The sequence below is a fragment of the Calonectris borealis genome, chromosome 3 (assembly GCF_964195595.1).
Source record: "Calonectris borealis chromosome 3, bCalBor7.hap1.2, whole genome shotgun sequence".
NCBI lineage: Eukaryota > Metazoa > Chordata > Aves > Procellariiformes > Procellariidae > Calonectris > Calonectris borealis.
This window is the reverse complement of record NC_134314.1, coordinates 89211799-89225116: the sequence shown is the minus strand read 5'-3', so window position 1 is coordinate 89225116 and position 13318 is coordinate 89211799. Positions and strand designations below refer to the sequence as shown.

General features: G+C 43.5%; 1 protein-coding gene across 1 annotated transcript in view; it reads right to left on the bottom strand.

Annotated features, from left to right (window-relative positions):
• KIF26B (kinesin family member 26B) overlaps window positions 1-13318 on the bottom strand; it is a 304053-nt gene that overhangs the window by 106002 nt on the left and 184733 nt on the right. The window contains exon 5 of the mRNA XM_075146579.1: window positions 1254-1437. Coding sequence (XP_075002680.1) covers window positions 1254-1437 — 184 coding nt within the window. The remainder of the gene's footprint in view (window positions 1-1253; window positions 1438-13318) is intronic.

The window sequence follows — 13318 nt, the reverse complement described above, 5'->3', positions numbered from 1 at the left end:
GAAGAGTACGAATCTTGAGGATGGCTTCTATTGTAAATATTTTCCATAGCAGCTTCTTAAAACAATGAACAGGTTCAAGCTTACTCCTCCTTCCAATAAAGTCAGTCATCATTACTAACTTTTATAAGATCATGACAGATCTGTACATTTCTTCCCACCTACCAGGCCAGAGAAAAGGAAGAAAGCCCTATGTGGAGGGAATCGCTTTTCAAACAGGCATTAAACCATCCATGAAAGTAATACCATTGTTCTTTGAAAAAAAAAAAACATCGGAAATGCACAATATAAGAAACTGAGTATCCAAAATCCACAATGAAAATTCGGAAGTCCATCCTATCCTCAGCACTCCTAGATCATACATTACAATTCCTCTTCTAAACACAAAGATTTTCGCCGAATTCATTGTCACTGCTCAGTATTCAATGCATATGGAAAAGCCACGCACACAGATGCTTGCATAAGAAACCACCTTGATTAAAGCAAACTGCTGTCCTCAATAACTGCATGTGTGTATTCCCAGATGTAATATGCCAGGCTCTCCATTTGTGACAGGGAAAAAGGAAGCGCCACTCAGACAAACAACAAAGCAACAGCAAACTATATAGCCACCTTCTCCATCGCCTCAGCCATTTTCTATTATAAGTATTTTTAGATTTTTATATCTAAACAGCATTTTAAGAGGGTATGATTATGGAGAATGGGAGGAAATAACATGACAGAAGGAAAAAGGAGCAATTCATTACTATCAGCATGGGTTTCGTTCAGGTACATGGCCCAGCCTTGTCCTGACTGTACTGGAAGAAAGCCAGGAAACATGAGCCAGAAGCAAATTACAGTGTGTCCAACCAAGACACCAGTCTGGACAGCAAAGGGATCAGGAACCCAGAATATGCCACAGCAAGCAACTGCTACACAGATTAAACGCAGCCAGAGACGAACTGCTCCAGAAACCCTAGCAGAATGGACATTATCACTGCCTAGTAGCACTGTGGTCCCAATGCAGGTGTGTTTAGTGTAACTGGGCCTTGAAATGTATGACTGCTGCACAATTAGGTCTGGCTGTGTTTAAGTCAACTTCATTAGAAGTTCACTTGCATTAAGTAACTTATGTTGTTAGGCCTTTGTAGACATGTCCATGGACCAATTGCAGTAAAGCCAACCAAGAAAGGACATGGTCTTCCAATTTCCTTTGCACAAGGATAAAATCTTCTCTGAAAGAAAACAAGTGTTTTAGTGACACTCGCAAGGCCTACCTTGCCCAAACCGGGGGTGTCTTTCACTTTGCTGACTGCTCTCAACAAACATGGTGGTGCAGGCGGTGGGGAAGTCTGCAGGATACTGCTGAAGCTGGTAGAGAAGAGAGGAGATTCAGGAACAGATGATGCAGAAGGCCTGTGCTTCTTCTTTTTGGAAGACAGGTTCAATTTCTGAGCAGCTCTGTGAGAGAAATTACAAGAGTAAGCTAAAACAACACCAAACTCATCAACAGAAGCAGTCGAGAATAAATAAAGGTATTTATCAGGTTACTATTTATGCAGGGTCTCAGTTTTGACCTCTCTGATCCCAACAGTTTTATAATTCTGGTTCTTCACTCATTATTACTAGTTTAACGCCACTGACTTCACAAAGTTGCTCCAAATTTACACAGTCTGCATTAAGTAAGGTTGCAATCAGGCCTCTGTTACTATCTCATCTGTTGAAACAATTCAGCCTGCAAGAAAGCTCCAAAACCTCCAATTAAATCAATGAGCTATATGGCAGCTTCTGTTCTAAAATTAAGTTCAGCCACCAAATGGTTCACACAGAATTGTTTGTCATTCATAAGGCTCTAATTAGAAAATGAATACTTGTGCAATGTTTGGATGTAAGCAGCCACTGTTAAGTTAATTAGTATTAAATGCTGAAGTGAAGTTGCTAAGGTGTAAGAAGCCTTGCACTAGCTGGTTTAAATTTTTATCACCTCTTAAAACATAAGCCAGTCTAAAAACCGAACAAACGGTGACCAATGAAAATATTGCTGTTTGCAATGAGATGGAGACAATCATACCAACTACAACTGCATTAACCACTAAGCAGGGAAAACAATGAAAACTGGTTTTAATACTACAGTATTCTTAGATAAGAATGCTGACGTTTGTATAGACTTTGATTAAAAAGCTAAACTTTTCTGGAACAGAAACATTCAGTATTTTTGTTTTGCAAAATGTTTTATTTTGAGAGACAATTCAACATTTGGCCTTTGTTGCAGCTGTTTTGTCCCAACACCTGTGCGTTCTGCACTGCCCAGGGATAATGTTAATATTAATCATGCTGTCCCACCGATTCCCTTTTGTAGAACGAGCACTTTAAACGGAGCAGGTCAGCTGGAGCACTGTTTCAAAGGAGAGATGGATATAACAACTCATGAGGCTACTTTCATGTTGTTTGCTTTGGCAGTCAAATTGTGACTTAAGACAGGCATAAAAGTAGTCTGTGCTGACAGTAGCTGTTCTTACCTTGCTGAAGTGTGGCAGTCAAGACCAATAATTCTAAATCCTCCTAAGTTTTAAGAAGCTTTAGCTCCATTACACTGGTATCAGTATATATTACCCAACACTGAACTTACAAAAGTAATTACATTCTTTTATCCCAAGGAGTCAGGGAAAAAAGACTGAATATATATATATATAGACTCATTTCAGTATGCAAGTACCTTGTATTTGTATCAGATGTCTCAGACACATGAACAAATTACTGCTGGGCATGAAGTTGCCATATGTCAGGTGGTCATGTGTGCACTGCCAGTGTGTATTCTTTTAGACTATGGCAAGTGCAAAGCAGTTCCAGATAGATTAGTTTTTAATAAAAGAAAAACATTAGGAGATTTTAATTGACCTACCAGAGAATTACGACTCAGAAGCTTCTGTACCACCTCCTTGTCCTTGTCCTTCCCTCAAGCCTACCGAATGCAGTACATAACCTGGCCCTCTCTTTTAAGAGTCTGCTTTCTTTTTCATAGAAAACATAATCAAAATGTGTTGGTCAAAACCAAAGCAAAAAGCATCAATGTTTCCTTTTCCTAGAAACATTTCAATGATTTGAGAGGATTCAATGATTTCAGCTTCCACACTGTCTGTCACTAATACTTTTATGTTGTCATGCTGAATCAAGATCTTCTGTATATCATAGCTTCACTATAAAATTATTTTAAGCAAAATCTTGTACTACGTGCAACAACTGAAAATACAAATGTTGGCCAAACATACTGAAAAATTTACTCCTGTTGTCAAGCTCAGTAGTCCAATCTTACATATAGGCAGTGGCTCCACCCACTCTGGTCATACATCTGGTCTCATTGACTCACCTCGGGTGAAAATACATTTCCTAAAAACTATTTTCTAAGTTAACTGACAGAGCCATTACCGCTCTTGCCACTAAATGCTTCTCCAGCATTTGCTGTTCCTTTTACAAAGCTGATAGGTGTAATATAAACCACTTCTTAGAATCATAGAATCATTAAGGTTGGAAAAGACCTCTAAGATCATCGAATCCAACCGTCAACCCAACACCGCCATGCCACTACACCATGTCCCTAAGTGCCTCATCTACACGTCTTTTAAATACTTCCAGGGACGGTGACTCAACCACTTCCCTGGGCAGCCTGTTCCAAGGCCTGACCACTCTTTCAGTAAAGAAATTTCTCCTAACATCCAGTCTAAACCTCCCTTGGTGCAACTTGAGGCCATTTCCTCTCGTCCTATCGCTAGTTACTTGGGAGAAAAGACCAACACCCACCTCGCTACAACCTCCTTTCAGGTAGTTGTAGAGCGCAATGACGTCTCCCCTCAGCCTCCTCTTCTCCAGACTAAAGAGTCCCAGTTCCCTCAGCTGCTCCTCATAAGGCTTGTGCTCCAGGCCCTTCACCAGCTTCGTTGCCCTTCTCTGGACACGCTCCAGCACCTCCATGTCCTTGTAGCGAGGGGCCCAAAACTGAACACAGGATTCGAGGTGCGGCCTCACCAGTGCCGAGTACAGGGGCACGATCACCTCCCTGCTCCTGCTGGCCACACTATTTCTGATACAGGCCAGGATGCTATTGGCCTTCTTGGCCACCTGGGCACACTGCCAGCTCATGTTCAGCCGGCTGTCAACCAGCACACCCAGGTCCTTTTCCTCTGGGCAGCTTTCCAGCCACTCTTCCCCAAGCCTGTAGCGTTGCATGGGGTTGTTGTGACTCAAGTGCAGGACCCGGCACTTGGCCTTGTTAAACCTCATACAATTGGCCTCGGCCCATGGATCCAGCCTGTCCAGGTCCCTCTGCAGAGCCTTCCTACCCTCCAGCAGATCAACATTCCCGCCCAACTTGGTGTCATCTGCAAACTTACTGAGGGAGCACTCGATCCCCTCGTCCAGATCATTGATAAAGATATTGAACAGGACCGGCCCCAAAACTGAGCCCTGGGGAACACGGCTCGTGACCGGCCGCCAACTGGATTTAACTCCGTTCACCACAACTCTCTGGGCTTGGCCGTCCAGCCAGTTTTTTACCCAGCGAAAAGTGTACCTGTCTAAGTCGTGAGCCGCCAGCTTCTCTAGGAGAATGCCGTGGGAGACAGTGTCAAAGGCTTTACTGAAGTCCAGGTAGACCACATCCACTGCCTTTCCCTCATCCACTAGGCGGGTCACCTGGTCATAGAAGGAGATCAGGTTGGTCAAGCAGGACCTGCCTTCCATGAACCTGTGCTGGCTGGGCCTGATCCCCTGGTTGTCCCGGACATGGCTCGTGAGCGCCCTCAAAACGAACCGCTCCATAACCTTCCCCGGCACCGAGGTCAGGCTGACAGGCCTGTAGTTCCCCGGATCCTCCTTCCGGCCCTTCTTGTAGATGGGCGTCACATTGGCAAGCCTCCAGTCGTCCGGGACCTCCCCAGTTAACCTTCTTCCTCTTCGATTATGGGGGGTTTGTCCTGCTCGCCGTCCCTGCCTTCCAGCTTAGGGGGCTGAGTACCCTGAGGATAACTGCTCTGACTATTAAAGACTGAGGCAAAGAAGGCGTTGAGTACCTCAGCCTTATCCTCGTCCTTGGTGGCAACGTTCCCCTCCCGCATCCAATAGAGGATGGGGATTCTCCTTGGCTCTCCTTTTGTCATTAATATACTTGTAAAAGCATTTTTTGTTGTCTCTCACGACAGTGGCCAGGTTGAGTTCTAGCTGGGCTTTTGCCTAATTTCCTCTCTGCATGACCTAACGAGAACCCTGTACTCTTCCTGAGTTGCCTGCCCCTTCTTCCAAAGGTGATAAACTCTCCTTTTTTTCCTGAGTCCCAGCCAGAGCTCCCCGTTCAGCCAGGCCGGTCGTCTTCCCCGCCCGTTCTTCTTACGGCACATGGGGACAGCCCGCTCCTGCGCCTTTAAGACTTCCTTCTTGAAGAACGTCCAGCCTTCCTGGACCCCTTTGCCCTTGAGGACCAAGGGACCCTCTCGACCAGTGTCCTGAGCAGGCCAAAGTCCGCCCTCCGGAAGTCCATGGTAGCGGTTTTGCTGGCCCCCCTCCTTACTTCACCAAGTATTGAGTATTCTATCATTTCATGGTCGCTAAGCCCAAGCCGGCCTCCGACCACCACATCTCCCACCAGTCCTTCTCTGTTTGTGAACAGCAGGTCAAGCGAGGCACCTCCCCTAGTGGGCTCGCTTACCAGCTGTGTCAGGAAGTTATCCACACACTCCAGGAACCTCCTCGACTGTTTCCTCTCTGCCGTGTGGTATTTCCAGCAGACGTCCGGGAAGTTGAAGTCCCCCACGAGAACAAGGGCTAGTGACTGTGAGACTTCTGCGAACCTCTGGTAGAATATTTCGTCTGTCTCCTCATCCTGGCTAGGTGGTCTATAACAGACTCCCAGCAGGATATCTGCCTTGTTGGCCTTCCTCCTCATCCTTACCCACAAGCACTCGACCTCATCATCACTATCATCGAGCTCTAGACAGTCAAAGCACTCCCTAACATACAGGGCTACCCCACCGCCTCTCCTTCCTCGCCTGTCCCTTCTGAAGAGCTTATAGCCATCCATTGCAGCACTCCAATCGTGCGACTCATCCCACCATGTTTCCGATGGCGACTAAGTCATAGCTACCCCGCTGCACAGTGGCTTCCAGCTCCTCCTGTTTGCCGCCCATGCTGCGTGCATTGGTGTAGAGGCACTTGAGCTGGGCTGCCGATTTCTCCCCCGACAATGGCATGCCACCCCTAGGCTCTTCTCTAGTGAGCCTGGTTTTATCCCCGTCCCCCTTCGAACCTAGTTTAAAGCCCTCTCGATGAGCCCCGCCAACTCATACACGAGAATCCTTTTCCCCCTGTGAGCCAGCTGAACTCCGTCCGTCGCCAGCAGGCCCGGTGCCGTGTAAACCTCCCCGTGGTCAAAGAAGCCAAAATTCTGCTGATGGCACCAGCCCCTGAGCCACGTGTTTATCCAATGAGTTTTCCTGTTCCCTTCAGTATTCCTCCCTGCCACTGAAGGGATCGAGGAAAACACTACCTGTGCTCCCGATCCTTCCAGCAGTCGCCCCAGTGCCCTGAAGTCCCTTTTGATCCCTTCGGGACGTCTCTCCGCAGCCTCCTCACTGCCAGCCTGTATAACCAGTAGCGGGCAGTGATCGGAGGCCTGTACCAGACCAGGGAGCTTCCTAGTAATGTCCTTCACCCGGGCCCCAGGGAGGCAGCAGACTTCCCTGTGGGATGGGTCTGGCCGGCAAATTGGGCCCTCCGCCCCCCTCAGAAGGGAGTCACCTATGACAATTACCTCCTTTTTTTCTTAGCAGAGGCAGTCGTAATTTGTGGGGCTGACTGCCTCGCCTCGGGCAACCCCCTGGATGAGCCTTCATCTGCGTCCTCGTTTGTCTGGCCCTCAAGTTCCAGAGCCCCGTATCTGTTCTGTAAGGGCAACTGGGAAGGTTGAGGTGAGGGAGGCCAGGCGGGGGTTCGCCTGGTTGTCGGTTCTTGACCCAACCAAGCCCATAGCTGGCATTTTCTTAAAAGAAAAAACATTGTTGGAGGTACCTGGCCTTTTCAAAACCTTGGAACTATATTCTAGTTTGACAGTTATAACCTTTGAGATTACATTCAAATGGAAGAACCTGCATTTTCCTTTATATTTTTGGTCTGCAACTGGCAAAATGTATAAAAAAGCAATAAACTATATCTCACAGCTTCATGGGGTTTTCTGTTTTTCCCCAAGGAGAGAAAATCAATGCATGGCAGGCTAGAAAATAATTTACAAGCCCTGAATTTTGAAGGGGATCAAAAAGGCAATAAGCCTCAGGTAATTCCCACAGCATTTATCTGGGAAGAGAAGGATATTTTAACCAGATGTAGGCTGCAATATGACACAAACATATACAGTGTGGCTTTCTTGTGAGCACATTTGTGTGAGTAAAATCATTCGGCTTGGGTGGCTAGCATTGCTCTGAACACAGTTGGCCATGCCAGCTGAAGCTGATTTGGCCCTGTGATCTAGCATAGGAGGTTAGAAATTCTCACATTTTACTTTTCGAGGCAAGTCAGAGGCCTGGCTCTCCCATGCAGACTCTGAGGACCACCAGACTTCTCAGGCAAAGCTCCAGGCTGGACCTTGGGAGACCTGATGCCACTGCAGCACAGGGCCTGCCCAGCCCAGCCAGCAGCTGTTTAGACTCTGCTCTTTGTACAGGAGCCAGCTAATGTGTTTTCATTTAATATCCAGTATAATAGGACTCTGATTTCCACTTGAGACTATGCATACTACTGCAGTAATGGTAATGGCGATGATGGCAGCATGGCTTTATGTATTAGAATAAGCTGATCATACTCCAAGTTACGTTACAGCCCACTTGAGCCAAGTGGTATCAGCTATGAACGATGCAGGGGTGCGCAGTGGGCACCAGTGCAATGCAAACCACTTCCCTGCTGTGCGCGGTACGGCTGTGGTAGGGATTGTGTCCACAGAGACACACAAGGAACTTGATCCAAATTAAATTTTTGAAGGGCGTAATTTAAACTGTATTAGGCCACTGTGTGGACACACTCATTCACAACAGAACTGTCTTTAATGTCATTTTACTGAATTATCTTCCAAAGTAATGCAGATTTAATCCAGTTTAGCTAATATACTTTGGATTCACACCTTCAGTTAATTTCAATTATTTTTTTCTGAGAGTCCCTATGTAAAGAAGCAGCTGGAGACTTTTTGCAAGCTTACAAGATCTGTGGCAGAGGAAATAATCACAAGATCAAGATCTGAGATTGCAGGAGGCACATTAGAAAGATGATTAAAGTTCAATCCAAATACAACTGATGGATTGCTGGCAGGAAAGGGGAACTGCTTTGAATGTCCACCTGATCCATAGCAAAGACTGAAGTCATTTCTTGGAATGACATTGTCTGCTTTTTGTTTTTTAAAATACAAGTTTAATAAGGTATATCTTTGGGCAGTCAGAATGCTTTTCACCTCCTGCCTCTGCAGAAATGGTGATACATTTTTTCCCTTAAAAATCCATGGGCAGGCTGGGATTTTCAAACACATTCATTGCAGAGCTAACTCCCTACACTGGAAGCCAATTCATGACTGATATGAACTTCCTGAAAGCTGAAAATCCTCTGTGGGATTCATTGAAGAAATGAAGAATCTGAGACGTGAGGGGGCAAAGTATGCTCTTTGGAAACTCGTCTAGAAAGAGGAATGAACAGAAATGGATTAAATAATCCATTTTTAATACAGAACAAAGGCACTGCTAGGGCTGATGCAAAGATCTCTGCTAAGAAAATTATTCATACTGCTTATAAGCAATACAAGAATGAAGTTGGTGAAACCCTTTAGACAAAATAAAAGGCATTATGGAAAGCTCTGTAAATACCTTGCTTAGAGAAGTCACTGGGCAATGGTAACAGTACAACATACATAAGGAAGCACTGTGGAAGGAACAATTTGAAAATTCATGGTTTCTAAATTAACTTTGGCTGCTCACAAAAAGCAACTTCAAAAACTGAGGACAAATCCATACATCCACTTGTTACTAAGCAATAGTCAGGGTAGGAAAAAAAAACCAAAACAACAAAACAAAATGATGTGATACAGCACTTAAAGAAAAGAACAATAAATAAAGCCTCCCTGCAATACATAACGCTCGTGTGCCTCCAGCTCAAACAGAGTAGACTGGGACCTCATTTGGCAAAATTTCATATGAGATCATGAACTTCAGCGAGCCTGGCTATGCCAACTCATGGCATATTTACTTCCTCTCACTTAAGTAAGAAAACAGACATTGCTAATAAAATTCAAGGGACACCTATTTAGCTTGATAAAGGAAATTATTTTTTCACCAACACATCATCTAAGGCAAAATTAAAACATTACGACACACTGTCAAAGTAGAGGTCGTAAGGCCAGCAGGTTCATTAGATTCAGAAGGAGATTAGACATTTAAGTGAATAATTAAAATATTATTCACACTTGTGTCAGCAAAAATCATCATTGATAAGTTACACTGACTCTCATGCTTCAGTACCTGACACGCCCCTTCACTGCTGACATCTGAAGAAATTTCCTTAGGTGCATATCTCTGTATAATTATTCATTACTGGAGTTTCATATTACACTATGATGCACCCAGTACTTATCACCCTTGGAAACAGAATTCCAGATCACAGGGGCCAGTGAGCTGGCATATCAATTTCTGTGTCAAAATAAAAATTGAAAATATGCTCACTTTCATATCATATTTGCCACAGAGAAAATGGCTGTCAAGATGTGGAGGCTAAGCAGGCATGTACTAGCTAACTTTAATGTAAATATCTGCAATTTTCATTAAAACTAAAAATCTATTTTTCTTTTATGTTTGAAGGCATAAATTTCATTTTAAGACAAATACTCTCCGCTGCGTGCACTGTTCAAGGAGTAAGCTATGAACTTTTTATATGCAAGGGATAGCTTACCAGAGGATGTTCTGGTTTGACAAGCCCAAAAGGAGATTAATGATCTTCCCCAGTAATTAAAACACTATCTTTACTTACCCAAAACTGCCTTGCCTGCTGTATCTTAGTGCTGGGTTGAAAAATAGATAGAAGTTTAGCTTTGAAATCAGTCTTCTGAACAAACTCTCTAGGCATATTTGTGCAGATATATCACTAGTTATAAAATACATCTACATTTGTGACCAACAGTGTTGGCTACCCAGTGTGAAACACTCATATCGTATGGTCTCAGGTTGGGCACCTAAAAGCGAAAGACACCATTACCTAGTCTCACCCTCAAAACAAAAGCCCTACTGATGATTTTTTTTTTTTTAAACTCTAGTCATAATTCTTCCTGTAGAAAAAGTCGAAATTCTTGACTGTCACCTACTAAGTAAAATGTAGTCTGCATAGTATTTTAGTTAACTGATGGAATGTCAAACAAAAATATACTGGAAGCCTGCCATTAGTTTTGATTATTTCCAACTCAAATGTTTGCAAATATGGGTTCGCAGTGTATTTTCTGTTTTGGGTAAATATGTTTATATAAAATGAGTCATCATATCATATAGGTCCACATGTAGCTGTAAGGTAAAAACAAATGGGATACAGCAAAATTACAACCATGCAGGCTTTTTTTCTATGAGAAAAGCCAGTCTTGATTTTCAGTTACACAGGGTCACTCAACAGTTGCTTCTTCTCCAGGATCTTTAGTTACTGAATTATGTCAGTTATATGTTGCCTATACAAACTGGACACAGGACACTAAATGGGATGTTCACAGTTTCTAATTTTCTAGGGATCCAAGCTAGCTTCTCTGAGTCATCACCAAAAGTGATTCTGTTTCTCCCAATCACCTGTATAGGTGATGCAGGCTCACTAGGGTGACATTACAGCCAAGTTTACCTGAGTACTACCACCAAAAGGGGAGGCTCCATACCTGCCACTGCCCTGTCTGCATACTTCCTTCCCCTCCCTTGCTTCTTTCCTCACATTTGTTTTGGCTTGGCTGCTACTGCTGTAACCTCCTGAACTGGCTCATGCCAAAGGGTGCTCTAAATCATACTTATGTGACATGGCTAATATGCCTGAATTACTGTGGCAAGCACTTCCCCGACCTTAAAATCTGAGGCACGTAGTACTAAATGTGGGTTCCTGCAAAATCTCATCTTTCTATTTGGAGGGCAATGATCTGGCCAGAAGCCATGGCTTCCTTTGTGCCATGCCTTTTTTCGCATCTTCTAAAGCAAAGAGAACAGAGATGCTTTACAGGATGTTTAACCAACAAGCTAGCAGCTGTGCTCTGCTGCAAGGGGACAGGTTGCCTCTCCACCATCTGCTGCAAAGCCGGGGTGCCACCTGAGAAGCATGCTCCATCGCAGAGCAAGAATGACCTCCAAGGGCTTTTTCTCGTACCTCTAGAGGGAACAGTTTTTCTCATCCAGACTGAAAGCAAAAAGACAGAGAGACAAATCTTGCAGTTGGCTTGCCATGTCCCTTCCTAGCCCACATTCCCTGCCTTCCAACGGGACTTTCAAGCTGCGAACGAGAATCAGGGCAACTTTACTCCACTGTAATTCTCTGTGTGGCCAAACCCAGGGCTGTGGTGTTGCAGCCTAGTAAGATATGTAAAGAATGAAATAAGAATCCTCAGAGGAACATTTCCTGGATTTGTAGTTCTAGTAAGATTCTTAGTATTTGTGTTTAATTATTTTACAATGTCTTTAAAATCTGGAGATAATTTGAGCTTTCTGCTTATGCTGTAGAAGGTATAATAAACATCTCTCTAATGCCCAGTAAACGCTTGCCCCTTACTGTTCTCTTTATTTTTATGCATGCATTCAATTTCATAGCAACAATAAAGCTGTCCCAGGCTGCAATCTTTCACTTCTTGGGTGGTTAATTCAGATGTTTTGGCCACGGTGCCTTAGTGACTGTGCTCTCCCCTGGAACAGTATTTTAACTGTCCAGAAACTCATTATTTTTAACTTATTTAATTCCAACAAAGTCAAAACAGGGCTTCGAACTTTATTCAGGACAGGTGTTATAAAATCTGAGGCTTGTTGCACACAGGCAATCTTAGTGAAATTAACAGCTCAGACCTGCTCTTACATTCAAACTTGTGTACATCCACTGGCAACAGAGCTGCTCCTCAGTTGCACCAAAATGAAGAAGATAAATATGCTTGAAGAATGATAGCTTAATGAGAAGCTCAAAGTCCTACACAAGTACATATTGCAGGACAGAGGACTCATATTCGACACATATTCTATTTGGGTGAAACTCCCAGTTTTAGAGAAGGATATGACAAGATCCACTTCTCATGCCATTACTGTTTGGTCCACAAGATTCTCTTCACCAGGTATCACTGTATTCCAGTAAAGATCTTTCTACGTAATCTAAAAGTTCCTGAAAAACCCTGATTCAGTGAGAGATGTCCTTCTGTCTTTAGCAACAGGATCATTAATTAGCTCTCATGCGTAGAGGTAATGCTGGCCAAAAAAGTAACAAATCAAATGAACTATCACATTTGGAATTTCTACAAGAAATCATACCCTTGTCCTTCAATAGTACCTATCAAGAAAACTACATCTTGACTCAATAGCTTGATACGTTTAGCTAGAGAAAGATCATTTCTACTTTCTTTCCATTTCTTTTTCTCCTCATTCTCTTCTCCTCTTAGTAGTATTCCTAAATTTTAGGCATTACTGGTCCAGGTCACTACACACACTATAAAAATGACCAGATTCACCTCTCCTGCTGTGTTATTGACTGCAGACACACATAATCAACCTGCATTTTTAGAGAAAAGAGTGATTTTGGTGACTAGCAGAAGGACCCAACTGTAAGAAAATGTTCAGCACTCAAACACAAAAGACAAATCACTAGTCAGGTTTTTTTTAAAGAGTGGGTAGAGGTTGTTTTTTTTTTTAATTTAGCTTAGTTTTTTCTCTGAAAAATGCTTTTATAAGAAATGGTAGTCAGACAGATGACAGTGCTCACAGCATTATCCCGTTCTTGGAAAGCTCTGAGGATGAGTCGGATATGTGTCACTGCATGCTTAATGCATGAAACAAGCTGAACCATTATACTTGGATAAAATAAAATCAGATGTTTAGCACTAGTTAATATGGGAAGAAAACCAGCTACATTTACTATAACTCAAACAAATTCAAATGTAAGCACTTACCAATTACTGCCACGGTTACTTGGCAATGCATCTTCAAGTCCCGTGGGAAAACTGCATAGGCAGGATACTGACAACCACAGACCAGAATAGCCTTAATTTCAGTCACACAGAGCTGAGGGCAAGAGCACTAGGATCTTTCAAGGAAAGGTCAGAAACAAGCTCCGTCCA